The sequence below is a fragment of the Podarcis filfolensis genome (assembly GCF_964270895.1).
Source record: "Podarcis filfolensis genome assembly, chromosome: 2".
In the NCBI taxonomy this organism is placed as follows: domain Eukaryota; kingdom Metazoa; phylum Chordata; class Lepidosauria; order Squamata; family Lacertidae; genus Podarcis; species Podarcis filfolensis.
The window spans coordinates 71,609,941-71,633,257 of NC_139605.1; the positions used below are offsets into that span (position 1 = coordinate 71,609,941).

Here is a 23,317-nt window from a genome sequence, read left to right on the forward strand (position 1 = left end):
ATGAGTCAGTTCCCCAGTGCTCCGTGCATTTGTTCAGTGACCTTCTGAACCTCAAGAGCATGGCAGAATTCTCCCAGCTCATTTTCTTGATGGTAGTTTTGGTTAGGTGACAAAAGGAGAAGGATGTCATGCCGCCTTCATCTTCTCTTTTAGTTAGAGGGCAATGAGAACATTCACAGAGGAAGGGGGAAACTTTTGTGCTTATACGTCCCCCCCCCCATTCTCATTCCAAATATCATTGCTTAAGTATCTCCCCACTCCCAAAAATACATTGCTTGAAAATACTTTTTGGCCTTCTATATTTGCTGGGGATATTTGTATTCTGCGATTGATCACAATGGGTCGTGATCCAAATACAAATGACAATAAATCATTAAAAAATTCATAAACCATAAAGTCAGTTTGAACAGTAGAAGCAGGTGGAAGAAAGTTCAGAGTGGGTTACTCACCCCAAGTCAATTAACTCATTAAATACACTAAAAATGCTTGGGCAAACAGGTGAGCCTTTACTGGCACAGGAATGAATGTCCTGCACACTTCCAAAGGGAAAGCATTCTCTGTCAGAGCCTGATGGGCACACCCTTCTAAAGTAGTTAGTAAACTGATCATAACAATGGCTGAAAAGTAAATTATGATGGTTGAATAGAATTCTTATCCTGCAGTGAACTTGGTTGCAATTGGTATAAATATGGTCAGAATTCAAAACGCATTCAGCAAAAATGGCTCTTTGATTATTACGGAGGTGTGGAAGGGAAGAAGTATATTGGCAGTGTATGGACATAACTTTTTAGATGCATGTGCACCAGACTTGAGATGCATTTGTTCCTTGCTCTAGAAGGCAAAACCTAAAGAACTCTGGTGTACATATTAGTTGACAGATGTTTAAATCTGTATCTCTCCAAAAGGCAAAATATTGACTCCTCTTGATAAATAAAGTGTCAGGGCTGAGCCATAAGCATCTGTAAGAGGGGAACGGGAACAGGGAGCTAATGACTGAGTCAGAGAAACTGACTCAAGGGACCAGGTTAGGAATCAGAGCTAAATGTCACCCCAAAACACACCAGAGCCAGGGAGATGATTATTGTCATCATGTTTATTGGTAGGCTACATTTCCATGAGATTATCCCCAAAGCAGTTGAAAAAATATCAAATGAACAGCGATAACATTTTTTTAAAAAAATTAAATTATTTTTTAAAATAAGAACAATTGTAGCTAATCATACTGTCAGTATAAGTAAAGCATCGTTTAAAAATAGCCCATACAGTAGTGTATAAAACAATACAAATTTAGTCTGCCTCCTCTTTAGTTTTAAGCTTTTAAATAAGGCTAGCTTAACAGCTTAAAACTAAAGAGGAGGCAGACTAAATCCTAATACAGAAATAAAAATAGTTGTTGATGTCCCGTTTTCACAAGGCATTCCACAAGGCTTAGGTACACACATTAGATAGCAGCCTTTCTCTCAGCTCCCATTTCTTTTAGTTCATTTCCCATAGCTCACTGTTGCCCAGGCAAATCAGGAAGCCCTTCTTGACTAGGTGGGCCCAGTAGCCAGCCAGCCATGGCCCCCAAAGGGTCTGTCCCCATTTGGACATTTGGAATATATTCTTACATCAATGGAAGCAAAGGCAATAATCTTGCTGTAAGATTCCTAACGAAAGCAAATAACAACTTTCTCTTTTTCCCCAGCACCCGAGATGTTCAGTTCTATAAAACCCATTGGCTATTCCTATGCTGTTGACTGGTGGTCATTAGGCATTACAGCCTATGAACTTCTTAGAGGCCGGGTACTGTACTGTTCATTTATATACTTTATTGCTCTATACATCCATTAATCCATCATTTTCAGGTGGTCCAGCTCTCAAGCTCTGTGTCCATTTTTATGATAGACTCATTGAAATTCCAGAGAGAATCACTGCTGTTTAAAACAAGGAATTATCTTACTGATAAATATGAATTTCTGATATAGCAGTTGCTAGGCAATATACCAAGAGTTCAGCAGGAACAAAATGTAGAAAGATATTTTACAATTGCAGAATGATCCTGCGGTTTGAGGAAGAAATGGACCGCTGTGTGTGAATTAGTAATCAAACACATTTCATGTTCTAGCATGCCTTGTTTCTGGACTGGATGACAACATATTTCCAAAATGTTTTCTGGGAGTCTTTACAAGTTAGGTCAAACCAGTAGGCAAAATGGGAACTTTATTGCAATGGATACACCTAAAAGCTTTTTTTTAAATTTTAAATAAAAGTTGGTGAGCAATATGTCGCATTGCTAGCATCTAGAATATTAGCATCAATTTTGCGATAAACTATGCGTGAACAGTCCCATTGATTGCAGCCCTGGAGATACATAGGCAAGTGAAGGTGTGGGAGGAGCACGTGCTTAGCTGGAGATGTTAAGAGTATTTTTGCTGCAGCCGATCACCTTGCACAACCTACAAGCTGCTCAGCAGAGTGATAGCTGCAGTAAAAGAAAAAAAGGCATTTTGCTGCACGTGTTCTTCATCTGTGACTACCCAGGATTGCAGCCTTCTGTTTGATTTCAACCTTAATAAAAAAAAAGCAGGAGAAGGCTTCTGTTTTGTTTTGCTCTTGTTAAATAATTATATTTATACCAGTCAGATCTTTTGGTAAAGTAAGCAGGGCAGAAATAATTTAAACCTCTGCTTAAAATTGCTTCTTTAAAAAGTCTCATAGTTTTAAATTTTAATTACTTTTAATTTAATTAGTCTTAATTAAGGGTACCTTAGCTTTTTCATCCAAAACAGCTGTTCTGAAGCATCCAAAATGTTACGTCATTTAAGTCACAACTGCATGTCGGTGGGGGAATGAAGTAGCCAAGTTTAGATATCGTTTCAGTCCCCACTTTGTTTCTGGGGGAAACAAGCAATGCAGTCTCGTGTTAAAATATTATGTATACATGCAACTGAAGATAGATATATTTTATTTGTGAATGTGCTGCTGGCTGGATAGAATTGTGTATTTGTATTTAGTCATTTCCACCATCCATTTAGATTTAGTTAAATATATAAGCTATGCATATGGTTGCTGCTAATAAAAACCTAAACAGGGATTGAAAAATTAGTTCCTTACACTGCAGCACTTTACTTCACATGTACTTTGCCTTTTCAGTTGCATGTATTCTTCCACATGCCTGGGAATGTCTCCCAAAGTCAATGTTCCCTAAAGCGGTCTACATTTTTTAGGGTTAGATATTTGCTTCTCACTCTCCTGTTATACATGGGCATTATTCAATAACCACTTGCTAAGGTTGTCAGCAAGAGTGAAAAGCCCTGAATCCAACATTGCAGTAACATTCAGGTATTGGTGAATTCTAAAGCTTGCTTTATTGGATTTCTACTCTGCCCAAAGGAGTCCTTTGACATAGCAGGAAATTAAAATGTTCGTGCCTTGTTACCATACACTACAGGCATGGTGAAGTATTCCTCCATCTTCCCTGGAAAGAAAGAAAAAATCCTGTAGAGTTGAATCTTATGAACAGAAGTTGCTTATAATAATTCAGAAATGTTCTTGTATCTAAATCTTTCTTGGAACCCTGGCAGATTTCTTGCCCATCATGTATCACCTTTGAAGATCTATACTGGTAATGGCTGAATGCTCTGGCAAATGGGACATAAGTAAAAATCCAGAGGATGAGAGGGTTGTTCCCTACAGTCCTTATGTATCTCCCCATGCCGGGGAGTCTTAACTGAACTGCACAGGAGAGGCAGGCAGGAATGCAGGTTGTACTCCAGTCTGTACCCAGAAATGTGCTAGTTTTGCTACCTGCTTTTGCACTTGGATGATTTTTGCCTTCTGATATAGTTTTTAATCTGCTACAGTTAAGAGATTTAGATGTGTCTTAGGTAATTTTATTATTTGTGGTATTGTTATAGGTTCTTTTTAACATTTTGGTAGTCACCTTGAGAAGGGCATCCTCTTCCTGTACAGAAAATACTAGCCATAACTGTCCAGGAATCACATATATCCCCATTTCCTGTGCTACTTATGATGGCTGTGCTGTCTCTATGGACTGTTTGAAACAGCCCTCAGTAGTTTAACTCACTCTTTCCAGAGGCTATAAGGTCAGCCACGATATAGCAAGCAATGCTGAACTAATTTGGCACTTAGTTTGAAGGGTAGTTCTTTATATGGCAAGCCCCTCGACTTTTGTTTTCATGAGATGTTTGGCAAATCATGGTTTGTCGTTGGCTTAGTGCATCATGGTTTGTTAGCACAAAACACAGCATGTTCCTGGGTTATCCTCTTTGTGGTGGGAGGAGCAAAGTGGGAGTCCCCTGGAAGTCTCTGTCAGCCCGCACTTCATGCAAACGTGACTTACCAAACCATCCTTTTATGGCTTAGCATGATATGCAAACTTGGTCAATGTCTGTTTCAAAGGAAATAAAAGCAAGAGTTTACCTCAATGGCAGTTAAGCTCCGACTCCAGACATAAACAGGATAATGCTGTCTTTAAATGTTTCAGGGAATATGGAAAGAATTTTGTTTTCTGTTTTTTAAAAACAGCAGTAAAATGATTTCCTCTGCACTCAGGCTGTCCTAGTGAAACGCTGGTTGGATGACAGCGCAAAGCCTTGATCCCTTCCCTTACATTTTGCTTTTCAAATGTAGCTTTGTTGTTGCTGCTGCTGCCCTCTCCTGCACTGATCTATTTACTTCAATTGAATTAGGCTCCCCAGTGACTGTAGTTCAATGGTTCAATTGAGAACAACAGCAGGACGAGATGGAGGAGCGATGCGGGTGGGAACAGGAAGAATGTGGGCTTTGGAAAAATCAGCACAATGACCACCTGAGCAGAGGTCATTTACTTAGAAATGGTCTGAAAGAAATAATGTGGTTTTTGCAGCTGATGGATGAGGGATTTGTTTCAAAATTTATTTGCTCCCCACCCCCTTTTCCTCTTCACAGAGGCCATATCACATTCGCTCTAGTACTGCTGCAAACGAAATTGCCCACATCTTCAAGACAGCCACAGTTATGTATCCTGCTGCTTGGTCAAAGGATATGGTGTCCTTAATCCAAAAGGTAAGTGGGGCATGTTTTTGGAGGCTGGCTGACTTCAATAAAGAGAAGAGCGCTTGCTTTAGAACAGGTGTGGGGAACCCCAGCCCCCCACAATGTTGCTGAACTACTACTACCATCATTCCTGGCCATTGACCACTGTTCAGTTCCCTTCAGTGACTGGTAAAGAATCCCTGACAGATGGCCACCCAACTTCTATTTAAAAACTTCCAATAAATGAGAGTCCACCACCTTCCAAGAAAGTCTGTTCCACTGTCAAACAACTATTGCCATCAGATAATTTCCCCTAAAGTTCTCTTAGATTCTCCTTCCTTGTTATTTGAATCCAGAAAAAGCTTGCTTCATCTTCCTATATTTGAAGGTGGTGAACATATCACCTCTTAGTCTGATCTTCTCCAGGCTCAAGATATCCAACTCCCTCAAACTTGGTTTCCAGGCCCTTTATCATCCCGTTCATCCTCCTCTGCACATGCTCCATCTTGTCAATATCCTTCTTAAACTGTGGTGCCCAGGACTGGACACAGACATATCTAAAAGACCAAACGTTTCCCACACCTTCTGAGTGGAACCTCAGTACACCAAGACTTATAGGAGAAGTGCGACTGCTGCAAAAAGCAAGAAGCCAATGTCTCACCTCTCCACCCCCACCTCTCACAGTAATTTCTGCTAACACAAAATGTGTGACAGAATTTTACATGACTTCAGGTTACCACACAAAAGCCACCTGCTGCACTTCGTTGGCTCCCACTTGTAGAGGCATAGAGAAAAATTTGCAGTGGACTTATGTTACATCTTTGTATTATTAGATTTTATGGGTATTTAAATACTGCTGTAAATTATAAAAAAAAAACCCACCTCATAATGGTTTTCACTAAAATTACCAGAGAGAGAGAGGGAGAGAGAATTACCTGCTAGTTCAGCATGCTTTCACTTGAGAAGGTTTCCAGACATCACATTTTCCCTGTGGCAAAGTGACAGTCGAGCTTCTGTAGAGATGTTCACTTGCCATCATTTATTCATAACTTCTATTCACATATTTCCATGTGGTAACAGTTTGTCAGCATAAGAATTATCAGAAAATATGGCTGAGAGGCATTCTTTATCAGACAGAGGAAATTGGAATGAGATGCCTTTTTGGAAGGTTTGCTGTTGGGAAAGTCTCAGTACAACTATATCTTTCAGCCTCTTTCTTTCTGTAAAGGGAATGTTTTGGTAATGCCTGAAAACATGAATTGATTAAAGGTGAAGTTAATGAAAGGTGAAGTTAATGCAGCAAAAAACAATGGGTTCAGTCCATGAAAATGTGAATCTATGTTCAAACATTCAGTTAGCACAATTCAACAGAAACTTAGGTGGTATTCAGCTAAGTTTCAGTTGACCCACTGAAATAAATGAACATTGACTTAACAGGACCTCATGGCTAACTTAAAAGTCCTATAGTTTCAGTTAATACTTGATTGCAACTAACTGATTCATGCTCAGTATGGTGCTTGCAGTGGGACATCCTTCTCCCCATAGCAGCAATTCCTGTCATAAAACAATATTTCAAAGCCTCAAGACCCTGGTGTGAGAAACCTTTGACCCTCCAGATGTTGTTGGACTTCAACTTCCATCAGTGTCAGCCACTGTGATAAGGGGCCTGGGGTGATGGGAGCTGTAGTCCAACAATATCTAGAGGACTACAGATTCCCCATCACCGTTCAAGATCATTCCAAATAAATTCATTCTGACTGGTATGAAAATGCAATGGGAAATGTAGTGAACCATTTTTACATAACAAAATATTTTATAATATGGAATAAATGGCATAAGGAGATTCACCTAATTCCTTTTATACCAGATACAGTGGTACAAATTAATTTGGTCTCACATCCAAGATTAATGGCATAAACAGGACCGTTTAGCGATTTCCAGTTATGAAAGATGGTTACATTTCTCTCTCCCAAATAAGCTTTTTTTAAAAAAAAGTAAAATAAGACAATTGGGTTCATTGATATAGGTAACTTGGGGAAGAAGAGATAGACTACCATCCTATGGATACTAAATTGAGAGTAATTTCCATTAAGTCAATGGAGCCTTCATCTGAGAAAACATATAGGTTTGCACTGTTAAAAGAATGGGTTTATATCCAGCAAAATCTTCGCATTAGCTCAAGGACTTCTGCTTGCTCAGTGGACTTCCTCTACTCATGCCCTCACAGAGTGATTGTTGTGGGGGAGGAAGGGAAAGGAGATTGTTAGCTGCTTTGAGGCTCCTTAGGGTAGTGATAAAGCGGGATATCAAATCCAAACTCCTCCTCCTCCTCCTCTTCTACTTCTTCTTCTTCTTCATGCACCCTCCAAAATCTGTTTAGGCATTTCCCCAAACCCCAAACCCAGATTTGAGAGTGGGGTGTTGTAGTTCCATATGGGGAGAGGAGAGGGAGTCCCGTTGCGCAGGTTTATGTATGTATAGCCTCAGTATCCTCCTATAACCCCCTCAAAAGAGACTATGAAAAAGAAAATAGGTTAATATGTGTGCTGCGTGCAGGTTCTGGTATTTGTGTTTCTGTCTCTATCTGTGATTTTTAAATCAATGTTGTACGGAACTGCCTCGAGAAACTGAAGGCTTGGCAGGCCATTCAGTTGAGAAGACTGCTCCTGCTATTGCTGCTGAGGCTGAGAAAAGTTAAGGCCAAGGTCTATTATATTTCATTATTACCCCGGGGGGAAAGAAAACAGAAGGGGGCACGGGTGGTACTAGAATGGAAGTGGCAATTACACAGCCCCCAGTGGCAGCAATATTCGTAGCAGCAAGTGGTGTAGAGATGATATATTAGGCAGTTTAACAAAATGACCCTGAAATTGGGCTATCATTCAGTGATGCACTCTGAGGTTTTTTTTTTATTCATGAATCTCCACTTTTGATGTTCAGAATCTCTAGCTAAAAAACCTCTGCAGAACTGAGAAGATCTCTTGTCTGTCTTTGGCCAGAGTCACTCAGGTGCACAGTTCCATGTAGCAGGGAGAAGTCTGATTTCAGAAGGGGTTGATGTTTGCCTTGCCACATGACCCCCAGACCAAGGTGGAGATATAGTGTAACGGTGAACTTCAGATGCATATTGTTAACCCACACACATGAACCAAGCGTGCTAGAAATGTTTTTAGTCGTTTTACATTTTAGTAAAGAGAAAACCCACAATATTTTAATATTTTTAGGCAAGATTAATAGATCTTGAAGACATGATTTTGGCTGGGGACCATAAACTGTAGACAGTGAATTAGTTACTACTACCCTCTCTCTCCCCCACCCCCCACAATGCATAGCAGGTTATGCTGGGCTAAAACTCCAAATCCACAGCCCAATCCTGAATGTTTTTCAAAATTTAGTATCAAATATATGCTCTTCACATAGTTCTGCACACGGTGAAAAGCTTCCATATATTCAGAGTCCCATACACATGCATGCATTGGCTACATATTGACTTTTCATGTCCACTGCCTTTATGTGAGACCTAACAGTGGGACCTAACATGCGAAAGGCTGGGCTGGATGAATCCCTAGCCGGAATTAAGATTGCTGGAAGAAATATCAACAACCTCAGATATGCAGATGACACAACCTTGATGGCAGAAAGTGAGGAGGAATTAAAGAACCTTTTATTGAGGGTGAAAGAGGAGAGCGCAAAATATGGTCTGAAGCTCAACATCAAAAAAACGAAGATCATGGCCACTGGTCCCATCACCTCCTGGCAAATAGAAGGGGAAGAAATGGAGGCAGTGAGAGATTTTACTTTCTTGGGCTCCATGATCACTGCAGATGGTGACAGCAGCCACGAAATTAAGAGACGCCTGCTTCTTGGGAGGAAAGCAATGACCAACCTAGACAACATCTTAAAAAGTAGAGACATCACCTTGCCAACAAAGGTCCGTATAGTTAAAGCTATGGTTTTCCCAGTAGTGATTTATGGAAGTGAGAGCTGGACCATAAAGAAGGCTGATCGCCGAAGAATTGATGCTTTTGAATTATGCTGCTGGAGGAGACTCTTGAGAGTGCCATGGACTGCAAGAAGATCAAACCTCTCCATTCTGAAGGAAATCAGCCCTGAGTGCTCACTGGAAGGACAGATCGTGAAGCTGAGGCTCCAATACTTTGGCCACCTCATGAGAAGAGAAGACTCCCTGGAAAAGACCCTGATGTTGGGAAAGATGGAGGGCACAAGGAGAAGGGGACGACAGAGGACGAGATGGTTGGATAGTGTCTTCGAAGCTACAAACATGAGTCTGAACAAACTGCGGGAGGCAGTGGAAGACAGAAGTGCCTGGCGTGCTCTGGTCCATGGGGTCACGAAGAGTCGGACACGACTAAACGACTAAACAACAACAACAGTGGCACTGTAAGAGATGGCACCAAGGAGATGGAAAATTGCCGAACAAATTATTAGGCAAAACCTGCATGTATGGTGGTAGCTGTATGATCAGAAGAACTATTTTGTCCAGATTTTTTGTGTGTGTTTGTGTGTACTCTGAACCTAAATACACATAAAAACTGCTAAAAATATCTGCATTTGAAACTAGCCAAGGCAGAGTAGTAACTCCACATTTCTGTAGATTTCCTTTATATTTATTTATGTCATTTTACTTTGCTTTTTATCCTGTGCCATGACATTCTGGAACCCCCACAGGCCCTTTTGTTCCTTCTTGAATTAATGATGCAATGTCACCGCTATTTAAATTTCCACTGTGCCCCCCTTTGTCTTTGCTTTAGCAGCCATTATGTATTATAGATGAGACCAACTGGGATGTCAAGTTTGGTCCTGGCTCTCACTTGTCTCAAGTAAATTTCATAAGAAAGGTTTCAGTGCATTAAATCAGGCATGGAGCATTGCCACATACAAACTGAACACCTTCCAGCCCCTCTACTGCCAGTTATGCAAGGTTGGTAATGCAGGATGGAAAAGGGAAGAAAATAGAAATTGAATGTGTGCTGCAACCTGTGTAGGTTTTATGTTTGCGTTACAGGCAGATTCAAAGGGAAACCAAGTAAACCTCTCATGTGAAAAATGCTTGTATGGGCTTGCAGATGTTAGAGGAGCATTTTAGGAGCTTGCATAATTGTAGGTTTGCAGTTCAGCAGGAGTATCCCATTCCAGTCAGTCTGGCATATGAATGGAAGCAGGCTGAGGAAGTAACTGGCTGGCTTTGATTTCCCTGAATGATTTGCAGCTCCCACAAAAACAATCTGCTTGCATTCATGTTCTACATGAATCATTTTGAAATGTTTTGCTGATTCCTGGGCAATGTTTGAAGAAAAATATTCAACGCTATATGGGCAGTGTACACTGGTGGCATTTGTATAAACCACAGGGGGATCTGATTTCAACAGGAATTGGTTTGAACTATGTGGGTATTTATCTAGTCATAAAAATAAAGTACTGCAAAATCTTTCTGAGATAAATCTGTCAGAACAGGACTTTTTGAATAATTTGTTCAAATGCAGTGGATACTTGTAGAGTGTTTGGCTTAACTTACTTAGAAGAAAGAGTTCAGTAAATTACTGCTGAAGTAGAACACTTTCTCATTCTGAGCCAGCCAAGCATCCAGCAAGGAAAAGAACCAGATTCTGTACTCAGTCATGGATAGTGTGATGTATGGAAATGAGAGAAAAGATTGAAAGGCCTTCTATGGTGGTGCTGATTTCTGGTCAATGCAAATTAAATTGTTTGACCTTTGGAACCAAACTTGCGGTCTTTAGCTCTAACTGATTTTGGTTGTAATGCCAAGTCTTACAGGAGAACGGAAGGTAGAAGGATTTTTCATTGTCCAAAGCCAACTCCTTAAGTTTGTTGAGGCTGTGCTACTTAGAACGCTGGTTTTCTCTTGGAAAGTTTTCCAATTATCTTCAGTTGTCAGTTGTCCTCACAAGAACCCCATGTGAACAGCCACACTTATTCCCATTTCACAGAAGGGGAGTGAAGAGATCACAACTTTGCCCAAGGCTACTCAATGAATCCATGGGTCATAAATTTGAATTCACAAGTTCAAGACCAACATGTATTCCACTGAGCATGTTGGCCTTTGTAAATGCTTTTTGATACCTAAATTGCTTATTGCACGGCTATAATTGCCTCCCTTACAAATTCTTCTCATAGCATTAGCAGAAGACCAAACTTGCAGGGCTATGCAGAATGGATAGTGGTAACTTTTGAAATACGAACAAGGCAGCTTGAAGAAACTGCCAGAATAGTCACCAGTCCATCATGGAGCAAATATCTAGGAAATGTAGGGACTGTAGTCCTTGAACTCCACGGATAACTTGTCACTAAATTGAATATGTTTCTTTTGTATGGATAAAAACTGTCAAAAGCCTAAATTTATTAGGCAAAACTGTGGTTACCGTTTTGATGTTACATTCCTGTTGAAATTGCTACAGTGCAGCTCCCTCTTGGCTTCTAAAGCGATGGTGGGAGCCTTCAGGGAAGAGTCCATGATGCTTCTCCTTCCTATGCCACTACCACCTTTCATGAAAGCTAGAGTATTATTGCATTGTGAAGGAGCTGCAGCATGGACCTCTCTCATATAACCCAGGGCTTCTGACACTTTCTTTGTGAGGTAGTACAAGAGCTACTGCTTCTTCCCAAGCTGCCCAAGGAATGTCAGAAAAGACCCCTATATTGTTGCCCTTAGTTCAACAAGTTAGATTTTTGAAGTTTGTATGGCAAGTGACAGTTGTACTGCCCTTCATGTGTTGCAACTCTTCAGATAACCCAACTGAGCTTGAGATCTACCAGTTGTTGCCTGCAAAAGTAAATGCCAACTTAAAAAATGGAGCGTATGAATTTCCAATTGGTCTTCTGCCCTAGACTGCTTCCTTATTTTTGTCTCAAAATTTTATTGATTTCTTACGTAAAACCCAATCAGATGTTTTACTGTAAAGATAAATAGACTGGATTATGACTTTTCTCCTTCCTGGAAAACCTAATTATATTTTCAAATTAGAACAATAGATTAGACTTGCTTCTATGCTGTGCTACACAATATAGTTGAAGAAGAGGATTCTCTATTGAGTTATCAGGAGTAAAACTGGTAACCTGCTCTTTTTTCTTTTCTGCTTACGGCACAATGGTCCTGATCTAGTGAAAGTTGTGACTAAGATCCATTGCATTTGAAACCAATGCAGCAAATTAGTCATGATTAAATTAAGTCGTATGGCTTTTAATGGGGATTCATGCCTGACTGAAATGCACAGTGATTCAAACCACCGTCATTTCCTGTATCTAATTTACAGTAAAAAATCTTGTTGCTTTCTCTCTGTTCTGATCCTTATCATGTTTACAAGCTGGTTTAATTCCCATTTCTAGTTAATGGAAATAAATACAGAGGAACGGTTTTCTCAACTGACCGATATCCAAGACTTTGCTTATTTGTCCGATATCAACTGGGATGCTGTACTTCAGAAGACAGTAGAGCCTGGATTCCTTCCTACCGTGAGGATTATATTTTTAATTATATAAAGTCTCAAATGATAGGGTTTTTTTATTGTAGAATATTTTTAGCCTGCTTTTCAGATTGAAGTCCACAAAAGACAGCTTACACAGCCAGCAATTTAAAAACAAACCAGTTCATTGGTTACAGTGATGGCCAAACTCCTCTTTTTGGGAATGATGGGGGAGTAGTCTTCGTTGTAGCTACGTACCAAAAATGTGGTGGCTTTTTTTGCTTTTCATTAAATTTTGGCAACAAATAGTGAATCACACAGATCATACAGGTCTCCCCTGCCAGTTAGATGATGGTGAATAGGATGATGGGGTAATGACTGCTCCCCACATTAAATGGGGGCGCCCTTTGCGTGGTCGTGCACAGTCCCCTGGACCCTATGGGACATCATTAGCACAGGCTTGGCTTCACCTTCCCCAAGTGGGATACCTGGAGGTCTCCGCCTACCTCAGCCAGTTGCCCAATCCCGCTTAGGGAGGTGATGCCAAGGTGATTGGGAGCTCTTGGTATGGTTTCTTTTCCAAGTATAGAACCAAAGTATAGATATAGAGTCAGCTTCCCATGCAAGTCTCATTCTGTTTGGAACATTCTCTCTCCCCTTACCCCAGAAAGGGAAGTTGAACTGTGACCCAACCTTTGAACTTGAAGAAATGATCTTGGAGTCCAAGCCACTTCATAAGAAGAAAAAGCGCCTGGCTAAGAAGGAGAAGGAAAGCGGCAAAAATGATTCCATGGAGGTGAGAGTTGGAGGCAGCTGGGCTCCTTGTTTCAGTCAAGGAAATTCATATTTGCACAGACCAGCGGACTTGTTGCCGATGTAAAGATGCCAGCATTTTAATGCGTTCCAGCTTTGTTAGATGTCTTCCTGACATATTGGTCTCAAAAGACAAGAGACAGTGATGCTCAAATTGCTTACTCAGGTCTAATCGCATTGACGTTAATGGCAGTGCTCCAAATGAGTGGCTTGAAGAGAAGATTGCAGCCAAAACAGGCAAGCTATCACCCTACTTGGCTGCTTGTCTCTGCAGATTTGGATAATAATGGAAGTAGTAGTTCCTTCAGTTTCTAAATTATTTGCTTTTTTACTGTGTGTCACTGATACTATATTTTCTAAACTTCCACTTTTAAAACTGCTGGAATATGAAATAATTGCTAATAGCAAATAATGCTTTCTGACTTTGGTGTCAGGGTTTTGTTAGCAATAACCTGCTTGAAGGGCCCTTACTGAAACCCCCCTTCTACAACAGACAGGCATATAATTCTTTCTGTTTTCTTAGCCCTTCAGACAGGGAAGAAATTGGTGAAAGTAAACTGTGTCTACTATTTACTGATTGTGATAAGAGAGCACCTTCTTGTTTTCTTGGCAATCACCCTAATGCTTTTCTCTAAGTTCATCCTTCTACCCTCTTCCAGCTATATGGAGTTGAGCTCATATGAGGTGCTCCAAAATATAATATAAATACATAGTACAAAGGCAAATAATTTAGACCATAACCCCCCATCACTTGGTGTAGTTGAAACCTATTATCTGTCTGTCTGTCTATGAATGTGTCTGAGAATGGACTACTCTCCCTTCTGAGATTTAGTATTAGGCAGGTTGAAATAGTTGATAAGTAGCTATGTTGGTAAATTTACCCTTTGGTGAATTGTCAGTAGTAGGCACCCTTGCATTCTGTTAAGAGAACAAATGGGCAAAAATAAGAGGATCTTCCTAAGCTTTTTGCTTCCCACACATCTTTCTATTTTTTCCTGAAATTGTCCACTCTTTTAACTCTGTATGTGACCCACCTACAGAATATATTGGGTTAGTCTCATAAAACTTTATTCTGCAACCCTTCATTTTTCTGTAGCTTCATAAAGCAGCAGAATCTGGATCCAGGAGTGACAGAGGGGTATGATATCTTCCGCCCACCATTACCAGTATCCCTAGATTTCAGATGACTTTAATGTTCCTTTGTGCTAGAATGTAAAGAGATCACATGAATTTTAGAATCTTTGGTGCATAAAGCATTGGAGACATGTGAAAAACAAAGCATTGGATCAAAGTTAGATGAACTTAATTAATCTCACGAAGTCATGATTAACTTGTCCGAGGCTTAAGTTGTCTGGATTCAACCCATTGCTTACTATTGGTGTTGCTATCACTTCCCTATATCCCAGTGAACTGTCTATGGCCTTAATGTCATCTCATCACATAAACTTTTGTTTGTTTCACAATGGAAGACCTGCCAGCTTCAAAAACACCTGGAGTCAATCCAAAGGGACTTCATCATTTTCAACAGGGAGAAGTAAGTATTGAGCTGAAAAGTAGACTTTATCTTGGCAAGTGTGCTACTGCATGTCACTAAGACTATTTAGATATAAGGAAGTCTGATCAGTATTCCTCCAATAATTAAGCAGTGAGTTTGGCATGAAATCTATTGAAAGGCTTTGGGAGGTTAGGTAATGTTCACAGGCTCTTTCGTTGGGCTGCCACTAGAACAAATTATTTTAAAAGCCAACGCCAGCCCATTTCCCTGAAGTAGGCAGTCCTACTAAATTCATGTGATTAAGTATATGGTGACTGTGGTGGGTTTTTAGCTCTCTTCTATTCTCGTCTACACCTCTTTAGGGAACAATGCATAGTTTTGAGAAATGAATTTGTGACTGACATCTTAAACAGTTGAATTATGTTTTGATTTTGTCGCTTGCTGCCTTGACATTTAAAAAGGAAAGGCAGGGGATACATATTTCAAATAAACTAATAATTAAAATAAATGACAAAGAACAAGCTCTTGGCTCGAGCGGTAACTGGATGAATGTTATATTAGCAGAAATAATTAGATATTTAGGTAATTTAGCAAAAGTGAACTCAGCAGATTTTATCTATTAAAGGTGCCACAGGATTGCAAGCTGGCCGCCACTTCCCCTGATGCCATCTCTGTTACTGACTTTGATTTCTCTTATGTGTTTTGTTTTGTTTTGTTTTTGTAGGATGAGGAAACAGCATAATGAAATGCAAGAGAACTTGACACTGACACAAACCAAAGACAATCAGGAAGAAGACGACCAGAATAATAATCTTTGAAATCAGTTTAGCTTCTGCTGAGGTCTTGCTGTCCAAGGTCCAGGCGTCTACTTTACCTACTTCATGGAGCTCAACAAATCAAACTGCACACTGCTATCAAGACAAGGCAGACAGCTTCCCTTGCTATGAGCTCTCCAAACCAGAAGCTGAGTGTCTCCTTCCACCATAAGGAGTTAGGGCCTAGTCTCTTGCAGCAGTGCATAAGGCGCAAATTCTCATTTTATGCCTTTTCCGGTGTTTTAAAAAAGCAGGAAAGAAGGTGGTGTTTTCCCCTCAAAGGGAACAAGAATAAAGAAAGGTCATATTTTCTTTATGTAGCTTTTCTGTGGCAGGATGTAGGGTTTGCTGATTATTGGGCTCAGTCAACTGCCTGTAGGAAAGTGATAAAGTTTTATTAAGTGTTTGTTAGGTGGGTGGCTGCATATTTTAATAGATGTTTCAAAGAGATGGTCCAAAACTAAAATAGTGCAAATGGACAACAAGAGAGTCCAATGTCAACACCAGCTTTTTCTGCACCAGCAACTACTCTGATCTAAAGCTTATATTTAGTACACCAGCTCAAAATATACAAAGAATTATTATTTGCCATGGATTCCCCCCTCCACACACTATTGGCACTATATATGTAGCGTTCAAGGGCAAATGGATGTGGTGGGTGTGTGATCTTAGAGTTGCTATGTGAATCAGAAATTGAACTGTTGGCAAGTAGGTACAAACAAAGATATAAGTCGCTAAAATCTTCTAAGGGGATGTGGTTAGATAGAACTCACCAGCAAGTACAGTTGACAACTCTAACTGTGGGGGATGGGGCTGAACTTAAAACATTGTTGTTTTTGTTTTTTAAAAATGAAATAAAGGCTGCATAATCAGGAATAGTCATTCAGCAAAGGTTGATGCCCCCTAAAATCAATATGACAGCACATCACACTTAACTGTATGAAGCCTATTACCTTTGTAGCCTTAGGTTGCTATTTGACACTGTATGCACTCAGATCTGCTAGGAGCTGCCAAAGGGGAATGAGCAAGCGAGGTGGAGCGAGCGTACAAAGCATAACAATTACATAAGCCTCCATTTTTGGCAATATTAAGAATAGTTCTTTAAGGAAAACCAATATTGTATGTATCGAAAATTCACTAGATTTTTGCTCTGTCCTGCTTCAGGACTCTAGCCATCTTCTCGCCATGTTATCTTCTCTCCATGTTTCCGCTGGAACGCAGCTGGCCAAGTGATATCACCGATGTGAAAGTCAAGCCCATAGTTTGCAACCGGGACTCAAAATGAGCAGAGTGCGGCCAGCTGCCCCCTGGTGGCCTTTCATTTCTGTGCACACTCGTGTACAAAAATGTTTTTAAAAGAAAAGCAGCAAAGAAAAAGAAATTCTGCAAGGAATAGACACAATCCAGCTGTAAGTTCAGTACTTTTCAATGCCATTTATTTCAAAATTAGAGTTAAACATTGGCTAGACTGTGCCCAGCATCTTGGGTTTTAATCACTGTATTGAAGCAAGGCAGACAGACACTTCATACATTTGGCGAACTGAGCAAGCAATCCTGTCTTCGCTTTATAGGCTCACTGGGCTGCTTTCACATACGAGAAGCTGCTTTCTATTAATATCTGGTTTCTCTTGCACTCAAGGAAAGCCACTGCCTTGTGGGGAGAGGACCAATCATCTGGAATAAGTAGTTTATCTGCATGCACAAAGAAAGACGGGCTGCTTAAGCCCATCTATTGCTTCAGGCAGCTTAAGCTAAAATTGCTGCCTTGGATGTTGAAATCGATAAAATGTTCTCCAAGGCCCTCTAGCTACATCCTTTTTATGTGTACTTCCTGCAAAAATAATAATAATAACAACCCGCAATTTATTTTTCAACAAAACACTTTGGCTTCTTTCTGCCAAAGAAAACCGCCCCAGGTAGCAGCTGGCTGTGACCCAGCTCTCCGCTGCTTTTAAAGGTGAAAGGCCAGTAGCTGTCTTGGGACCAAAATCTTTCCAAAATGAAATATATGTGGCATGGAATTCTCCCAGAACCAGAGTCAAAGCAGGTTCCAAAGTAGATGGGATCAGAGCATTGCCTTGTGTGCCTGTTGGGATCATTGCATTCAATAAGGAGCAGTGTCTTTGTAGTGACACTCATCCTCTGTTGGAGACGGCACACTAGTCTCTCCTTGGCTTTTATCAATTTCTCTTCTGTAGATGAGGCATGAATGCAGTATAACGTTAATCATTAGATAGCTAAGCTCAGCATTACCCAACGCAAAAGGTGATCACAAACTACCCTTCCTTTGGCCATGGTGCATTAAACATAGTAGATGCCAACATTCTGAATAAGCTCTAAGACTGGACTATAGCCTTGCTGTGCTCTGCCTGGGCTGTAAAGCTGAGATGATTAACTGGGGGCTCCCAGGCTCCAGCTCTCCCTGCCATCATTCTGCCTGGCCTGCTGCACCAGGCTGAATGGTCAGGGCATTGCTTCTCAACTGGGAGGAGCCCATGTCACTGTATAGTATCAAATCCACAAAACCCTTTAACACAGCTTTGGTCCAACTTTCCACTATTCACACTATATTGAATTTAAGTCTTACTGCTATGCTAGCACAATCTTTACGCCAGTCCCATTGGCTTGATATCTCAGCTGCATGTAAAGCCTAGACGTAAATTGGGATTGTTGCAGCACCAGGGAATAGCCTTGTTGAGATGTGTTGCTTTTTTAAGGCTGAATGTGAGCTACTAGGCCTGATTTGTACAATGTAGAACAGTCAGCCTCAAAAGACTGATATTACTAGTGATGTCATTGGCACTACCCAATTGGTGCCCAAAAAACTCAATGATAAGCTGTGAAACACCCACTTTTAAAGCAGGTTTGTGAGTTATGGGGCAAGACACCATTTTTTTTAATTTTTACTTTTTTTGGAATATCAAACTGTGGGCTTAGGGTCAAACAGGACGATATAGTAAATGCATTAGCATATTTCTGTAAGTATACTTCCCCATCAACACCCACACACATCTTGATTGGAACTGTGGAAGTCAGCTCTGTCCCATTTCCCCAAAAAACGTTCCCCTGAAGTTGCTATTTATGCTATAGCCTCTCATTCAGAAAAACTGCACTAGGCGAGAGGGTTAAAACTCCCTTCCTCCAGGGTGGTTGTTTTATTTTGAATTAAAGATAGTGAGAAGCAACAGTGCATTAAACATACTATCCTATTTGATGCTCTGTTGGTACATGTGTTTTGCAGCAACAGAATCAGTAACTGACAACTGTGTTTGTGGTAGAATAAAACTTTTGTGGGCAGGAGTGCCTTATGTCTAATTTGAATCCCAGAGTATGCCACAACTTGTGAGGTATTGCACTATTTTAAAACGCTAAAAGACAACACTTTGGATTGAGCTGCTGGCTATTTCAGAACTACCACTTTAGGGCCAAGCAGCAGCAATAATTGTTTTTTTGCATTCCAGAGGTAGCCAACATGGTGCCCTTCAGATGTTGTTTGACCAGCCCCAGCCAGCATGACCAAGTTATGCGTCCAGCAACATCTGAAGAGCACTGTGTAGGCTACCCTTGCTTGGTGTAGTTTTGATCTCTTGTCACTTTCAAGCAATAACCTTCCCATGAAAAGTTGAACAGGTAAACAGTTGTTTAACATGCCACAGTAAAATGGCCATCTATGCACTGTCTGCCCTGGATAGCTTTCTGCACAGCGATAAATAGGAGGCATTAAATCTGGTTATAGTCACATATCTAACAATTGTAAGCAATTGGGTTTTAGGCTTCATCCTTTTGTCTTGCATAGAAATGGGCTGCGAAGACAGCTTGCTCATTATCAATGTTAACAGGTTAGTAATTATGTCAGGTTTAATGAAAATACACAAGTGGTATTTCTGGCACTTTTCTTCTCTTCCATTTTATAAACATGGTCTATTAAACTTTCTATAAGACTCTTAATACTGCCTTGACTCTTTTTTACCCTTGCATTTAAAAAAAACAAAATACTTGTGTTAATGTATTAAATGTTCATGTTTAAAAAGTCTGTTGGATAGGTAAGAGAGACTTGTCCCATTCAATAAATTTGTAGGTTTGCGGAGTCTGTTTTGATGAGGTAGCTAAGGGGATAAGGTGTGACCAAGAGGGGATGTCATATAGCCATGGATCTTCTAAGGCAAGCCAGAATGTGAATAGCAGCAAACCTGCTTAGTTGTATTATAAAGGTGAGACCCAACTCTCTGCCGAACCATCTTAGCACTAGTCATTCTCCTCTCCTGCATTCCCTTCCATGGCCAACTCCTGCTTGCTATCTTCTTAATTTAATGAGGGTTGTGATCAGACACCAGGGTTCCTGTCCTATGTTCTACACAGCACCTTTGGACAGTGGCAGAATTAAATGTTGCTCAATAAACTGTGAATTAGAACTTTTGGCAATAGAACTTCATTTTTAAAATGAAATTAATTTACATTGTAATTGCCACATTATAATTTACTTATTTTTATTTATAAAATCTCTATACCACCCTTCATGTGGCAGTCACAGGGCAGTTTATCATATAAAAATACAGAACATAGTAACAAATGAAAACAATAACCCTGACTAAAAGGCCCTAGATTGTTTGCCTGGCACCTTTCTAAACTAACTATATATACAATCCATGCTCTTGAACAGCCCCTAATCTTTTCACTGCAGTTTGCAAAGAACATCCTGCTAGACTGTCCCCAACATTTGTAATATACTCAACAGGTGTCTGGTTGTATGTGAAAGCTCAAGTATCATTGCAGTAGAGAGACTCTGTAGGGGAGCTTCTGTGGGAATCTGAGCTCTCTTTCACCGCCCCCCTTTTCTGGCCACTTCATTTTATTTGAAGCTTAGATAAAATTCTCACAAATATGATCTTTCAGTTTTTTTCTATTCTTTTACGCAGTTGTAAAACAACTCTCAGAAAGGAACAGAATGTTCCTAACCTTCCAATTCCAAGTACTTAAGGTGACATTGATGTGTCGGGGAGATCACACATCTGATTGATTTTCACTGCTGGCCGGAGCTCCAGTGAGCGCCAGTTAATAACAGTTTTATGTATTTTTCAAAGCTTGATGACATCCTTTTTTTTATCCCAGATTGCAAAAACTTACCTCAAATCACAAAGGCAGGAAAAAGTCTCAACCAATCTGTTATGTTAAAAAGTCATCAAGTTTGTTAACTGACAATTGCAAACAGCAATCAAGATATCCATGTTGTGTTAAAACTTTTGTTGACAAGGCTGTTTGTCAGTTTCTGGACAGATCCACACCTGCATATAGATCACCTGTTCTCAGGCTGACTTGTCACAATGGCCATCCTTGACTAGCTCATTGATTTTCTGAAATTTTCATCAGCTGAATCTATTCTTGTGAATTACAGAAGGTTCCATTCACATCTGATGTGTATTAGGTCTGTGCTGTCATCCACAGAGCACAGCAGAATGTGGCCAGAAGTGGCATTAGTCTCATTTGAACAGGTAACTTATTGCAGCAAGTAAGGTATGCTCTGTGATGCTGATGGTTTGATGTTAGGGGGATGCCACAAATGAAGATGTACAGCTGTCATTTCACAAGTCTTCCATGAATCACATTTAGAAGCATATTAATGCCAGTCTGTGAAAATGTACAAATTTACCCCTCTTCCATTAAAGCTAGTAAGAATTGCCAATTGCAAGACAGGTGCTTGGATATATTCAAGTTCAATTCTAGAAAATATTAAATAAGAAATATAAAAAAGCAGCCTGCAGAATCAAAATGTGTACAAAACCTTTGTATGAGCATGAAGTGGCTTCCAGTATGTAGTTTTCCACTTGTGAAAAGTCCATTGTGGACACAGAAAGGAGTATGCTCTCATCTGTGTTGCAGAAACAACTGACTCCCATCTCTCATCAATTTCTTCCTCTTAAAACACACAATCCAGTTTCTGAGAACAAGCAAGTGTGCAGTTTTGTCTTCCATACTGTCTTACACAAACCACAGCTCAACAGTATGTGTTCCATTATTTGTAGTTTGGCCCCATCTTGTGGCAACTTGGGAATAATGCAACTATTGTAGGAACACTGTAAGCTGTCTTTTATTAAGAATATTAGTCCATCTGGCTCAATATTGTCTCCACATTGACAGACAGTAGCTCTCCTGTTCTGGATAGAACTTTTCTAGTCCTACCTGGAGATACCAGGGATAGAATGTGGGCTGTTTTGTAGGCAAAGTACAGTATGTGTCAGCAGACCACAGATGTCACTGGTGAAGTCAGCTTGCCAACCAAGAAAAAATGGAAAGGGACTGAGATTCTTTATTATATTTAGAGGTACAGAAGGAAAGGTTACTCCAGCATACCAAAGCTGGTGAAATAGGAATGTGACTGACAACATATACATACTTGTGTACCTTAGGCAATGTGAGAAGTCAAGTTTACCTTAGAGTCATTTGGCATATTTACAAAGGGCCCATATTATACCTTTGGTTAGAAAAGTTTTTTCTAGCTTATATTAATTTAACAGCTATTAAATAGGATGTTATTTGAACATGCAGCCTGCTGTGAAGGATATTCTTAAGCATGAACCTGGCAAAGACTGGAGTTAAGACGGCAGGATACAGTAATGCTCATGCATTTCCTCCAGGAACCAGAGAAGCAAACCAAGCAGACTGGGCACATAGATGACAGAGGCCTCTTCCAATGTTGTTATACTAGCTACAGTGCTTTACCTTAAAAACATTCTTATGTTCCATCTTCACCATGCCCAATGTCAGGCAACAAAATTATCCATTTAAATCATGTGGAACAAGACCATGACTAAGAGACTCAAAACCCACATTTATTGTCTTGCTCTTTGCAAAGGACGTTTTTATCATCATAGTTCATCTGTGGAACTGCAAGGAGGAAGGATAGGCGAGATTATTCTATCTGGCAAGCTGAGATGCTTGTGCTGACAGACTAAATGTTAATAGGGCAAGGGGAATTTCACCAAGTGTGTTTAGTTCTCCTAAAACAAGGCAGCTTCCACATTTTAAGTCTACCAGTTAACTTTGTGTGAAGTTTATCTGTTTAAATCATGAAACTGCTCCTTGTCATTTTCTACTGTGCCAGGTAAGGGCAGTCCAAAAGCTGATAGGTAAACCTATTGCGTTGGGCCTCCTTTAATTTACAAGCACATTTCTTGTTTCTTGCGCAGGCTATATTATCAACTGTTGTGGAAAGACAGGGTCTCAGCTGGTTTGATCCGACATAACTTAATGTTCATGATTATTGCAGCTGAAACTGAAGGAAGCTTAAGGCCACTTCTCTAACATAGATGCTGTGTTTGTTTATACCTGACTGAAATCCACCAGACACATATTAATGTTTGCCAAGGCACTTTTTAATAGAGAAAGCGATATTGTCAAAAAGCATTTTGGTGCAAATACGGATAAAATCAGCAGTATTCTATGGTCTGTTCGGTGCTTGTGTACTGAATTGAAAGCAAATTAAGTAGATGCTTTATAAATACACTTTTTCATGGGCAACTACCAGAGTGTGGAATGCAGAGCCCGTGCAGATCCCTGTTGCCAACCCCTAGTACTGAACGGCACTGAAGAGTGGGACATGCAGAATGTGAAGAACACTGAGAAGAGCTTTGCCTATCTTCAAAGTGGTCATGCAGACATGCCACGAACACCAACCTGGAGGGTGGCAACGGGCCTCTTCTGTGGTGGCTCTCCCCAGGGAGGTTTCGCTGGCGCCT

At 40.3% G+C, this 23,317-nt stretch overlaps 1 protein-coding gene across 3 annotated transcripts in view; it reads left to right on the forward strand.

Annotated features, from left to right (window-relative positions):
- STK32A (serine/threonine kinase 32A) overlaps positions 1–19,532 on the forward strand; it is a 73,820-nt gene extending 54,288 nt beyond the window's left edge. For all 3 annotated transcript variants that reach the window (XM_083600236.1, XM_083600237.1, XM_083600238.1), the window contains exons 8-13: positions 1,688–1,785; positions 4,933–5,049; positions 12,385–12,510; positions 13,129–13,257; positions 14,744–14,808; positions 15,494–19,532. In XM_083600236.1, the coding sequence (XP_083456362.1) occupies positions 1,688–1,785; positions 4,933–5,049; positions 12,385–12,510; positions 13,129–13,257; positions 14,744–14,808; positions 15,494–15,587 (629 nt within the window). In that variant the 3' untranslated portion in view covers positions 15,588–19,532. The remainder of the gene's footprint in view (positions 1–1,687; positions 1,786–4,932; positions 5,050–12,384; positions 12,511–13,128; positions 13,258–14,743; positions 14,809–15,493) is intronic.
- The last annotated feature ends 3,785 nt before the right edge of the window (positions 19,533–23,317 follow it).